General features: G+C 36.4%; 1 protein-coding gene across 1 annotated transcript in view; it reads left to right on the plus strand.

The window, feature by feature from the left end:
* Window positions 1–3,296, plus strand: part of LOC107561892 (low-density lipoprotein receptor-related protein 1B-like) — a 263,568-nt gene that overhangs the window by 207,702 nt on the left and 52,570 nt on the right. The window contains exons 48-49 of the mRNA XM_016246424.1: window positions 930–1,058; window positions 1,530–1,649. Of these exons, the coding sequence (XP_016101910.1) occupies window positions 930–1,058; window positions 1,530–1,649 (249 nt within the window). The remainder of the gene's footprint in view (window positions 1–929; window positions 1,059–1,529; window positions 1,650–3,296) is intronic.

The following is a 3,296-nucleotide window of genomic DNA, read 5'->3' on the forward strand; positions in this document are numbered from 1 at the left end:
TTACGTAAAATACATACGAATTATCATGAGATCACGTTGGTATTGTAAAATATAATTGCACATCTATATGTAATACAGATTTCCTTTGCTTTGAATGTATGGATTCGATACCAAGGTTGTAATCTGGATTTAGATTATGATCCATATTCTAAATCCAGATTATGATTCAGATTCTGTTTGAACCAGGTTTTAATCCAAATTTAGCTCTGAATATAGATTATAAATCAAGATTCTGATTTTGCCTGAAATGTAGATTTCAGATTGTTGACTAAATTCTTATTCCAGATTGAAATCCAAATTCCTTTTGCTACACTGTAAATGGCAAGAGATTTTATTTTCACCTATTTGGAGCCACTACAGATTCCCATCTGGATAGATTTGCCAGGTCTATAGAAATGTTGATACTGTTGGCTAGATCTAGATATTAAATGGTTCTGGGGGCTTCTGTCTAGATATTGATACTGGAACACCCATCTACTGTACCTGTAATTGATTTTTGTTAGGGAATGGCATGAGTACAAAAAAAATTGAAAACACAGTTGTGTGACTTTAAGAAACATTGGTTAGATTCAGGATGGTAGCATATGGACACTATACACAGTGACTTTCAGTCTAGGACTGCAACAGCGCTCGACTCAGCTTGGAGAGGATTATGGGGTTTATACACAGATGTGTTTTTGTGTTCAAACAGCTAGACATCAGATGGAACAGAACAGAACACAGGGGACGCAATGCAAAGGCGAAGGAGACATCCCTCTAAAGTTTGTGTAGACTCACAGTAAAAAAAAAAGTGTAAATGGAACTCCACTGCCACGTCTATGCTCGTCTGATTATGTGTCAAACACTGAAGCAGTCAATGCACATCCCTAATCTATACTTCAACGCAGCACATCACAACTCTACAAATCTCTTTTACTCTCGTCGTCTAGCCATGAACTCCTCCTGTAACATCCACTCTGAGTTCCAGTGCGGAAATGGGGAATGCATCGATTACCAACTTACATGTGATGGCATCGAGCACTGCAAAGACAGGTCGGATGAGAAGATGCAGTATTGCGGTAAGAACCCAATCAGGCAGGGTGCTGTGTTTGAGCCCTCAGGTATCATCTCTAAACTGAATGAAGGAAGCTACAGAAGGTCTTCCTGTTCTCCTGTGACTCGAGCTAATAAGACGAGCTTAGAGAAGCCTGGCAAAAATGTAATGAGTGTGAGTGATGTGACAGGCTGACTGCTGCTCTGTCTCTCTCCCTCTGTCTTTACTTTCTCAAGCAGAGTTTCTAATGAAGCAGTTGCTTTCAGATAGTTTTACTATCCAGACTTTACATTGCATATTTATTGCATATTTATGAATAGACTCTATCTATCTATCTATCTATCTATCTATCTATCTATCTATCTATCTATCTATCTATCTATCTATCTATCTATCTATCTATCTATCTATCTATCCTTCATATAACTTTATTAAATATCTTGAATACATGTTATTGTACAGTCCTATGCCTAATCTTAGCTTTATCATTCTATAGAGAACCGGAACTGCAGACACGGCTTTAAATCGTGCTATAACCAGCGCTGTGTGGCCAACCATCGATTCTGTAATGGCGTGAATGATTGCGGGGATAACTCAGATGAAGTTTACTGTAACAGTGGGTATTGTTTCTTCTCGCAGAATTGAAACCCATTCTCAATCCAGTGTTGGTCAGTTCAGGAATCTTCTCATTTTTTTTCCTCATTCTGCCCGACTCTCTGGAGAAATGTAGTCCATCAATCAATAGAACTCTTGAATTCTCGCCTTGCTTGAACATCTAAATAACAACATTAAGCTTTAATGCAGAAACACATCTATAATGTAGACAGCACAAACAACAGATCTCGGCATCACTGTGCTTCAGTGAAGGCCAATGAAAGCTGTACTCTTGCCAGCAATGCGGGAATCTAAATGCTTCTAGAAACATTTGATTTTGGAAATAAATAAAATACTTCTCATTACAGATATTTTAATTGTATCATCTAAAGCCAGTGAAACTTGATTATCTCCTTTTTGTAAGAATCAAACTCAGACCTGTTCTGCATTCACACTGGACTTTAAAATGGAGTAAGATCTAATTGATCTTAATTTAGAATCAGTTTCACACCTCTTTAAATAGACCGGTTTTGCATTCACACTACCACTTGGCTTCTATTCTCATTTAGTTAGCACATATATCTTTAATATCAATGTATTTACACTATTAATTATTATTATTTTTTATCATTTGGAATTATGCAAATGTGAAAGCAAAGGTAACCATGAGCACTTTGCTTTCATATTACATATTAAACTTTACTGAAACAATCTCGGTTAATTCGGTTTGCTTAAAAGTGGTCTAACTTCATCTAAAACGTTTTTGTTTGGTTTAAAGTGTACTGACTTTGTTTAAAGCATTTTGATTTGCTTTAAAGTGGTTTGACTTCATTTAAAGCATTTTGGTCTTCTTTAAAGTGGTGTGACTTCATTTAAAGCATTTTGGTTTGCTTATAAGTGGTCTGACTTCTTTTAAATGATTTTGATTTGCTTTAAACTGGTTTGACTTAATTTAAAGCATTTTGGTTTTCTTAATAATGGTTTGATTTCATTTAAAGCATTTTGGTTTGCTTAAAAGTGGTCTGACTTCTTTTAAATGATTTTGATTTGCTTTAAACTGGTTTGACTTAATTTAAAGCACTTTGATTTGCTTTAAAGGGGTCATATGATGTTGCTAAAAAGAACATTATTTTGCAGTTTAAGGTTTAAAAAACACATTATTTTCCACATACTGTACATTATTGTTTCTCCTCTATGAAACGTGTCGATTTTTACAAAGCTCATCGGTCTGAAAAGCAAGGTGTGCTCTGATTGGACAGCTATCCAGTGCGTTGTGATTGGCCGAATACCTCGAGCGTGTGACTGAAATGTTATGCCCCTTACCATACTGTGATGCCCCGGAGCGACGAGACAAAAACATTAAAACCCATTATAAACGAGGCATTTGCTGCATCCAGAGGGGACATAATTACAGATTATAATGTCTTTTTACGCATTGCATCGCGCCACGTAAACATAAAACCATGTCTGCATTTGTGATTGGAGAAATGACAAACAACAAGCGTTACTCTACACTGCTCAAAACTCGCGTTTGAATCGTCAGTGGCAAATTCTTTATGTATAAAAAACGTACTTACAGTCTGTGAGTCAGAACAGCCGGCATTGTAGTCTACTCTCCCAGGATCAGGAAACAGTCCTCCATAAAATGTACTGCACACATCTGAATATT

The sequence above is a fragment of the Sinocyclocheilus grahami genome, unplaced genomic scaffold, assembly GCF_001515645.1.
Source record: "Sinocyclocheilus grahami isolate Dianchi unplaced genomic scaffold, SAMN03320097.WGS_v1.1 scaffold798.1, whole genome shotgun sequence".
Classification (NCBI taxonomy): Eukaryota; Metazoa; Chordata; class Actinopteri; order Cypriniformes; family Cyprinidae; genus Sinocyclocheilus; species Sinocyclocheilus grahami.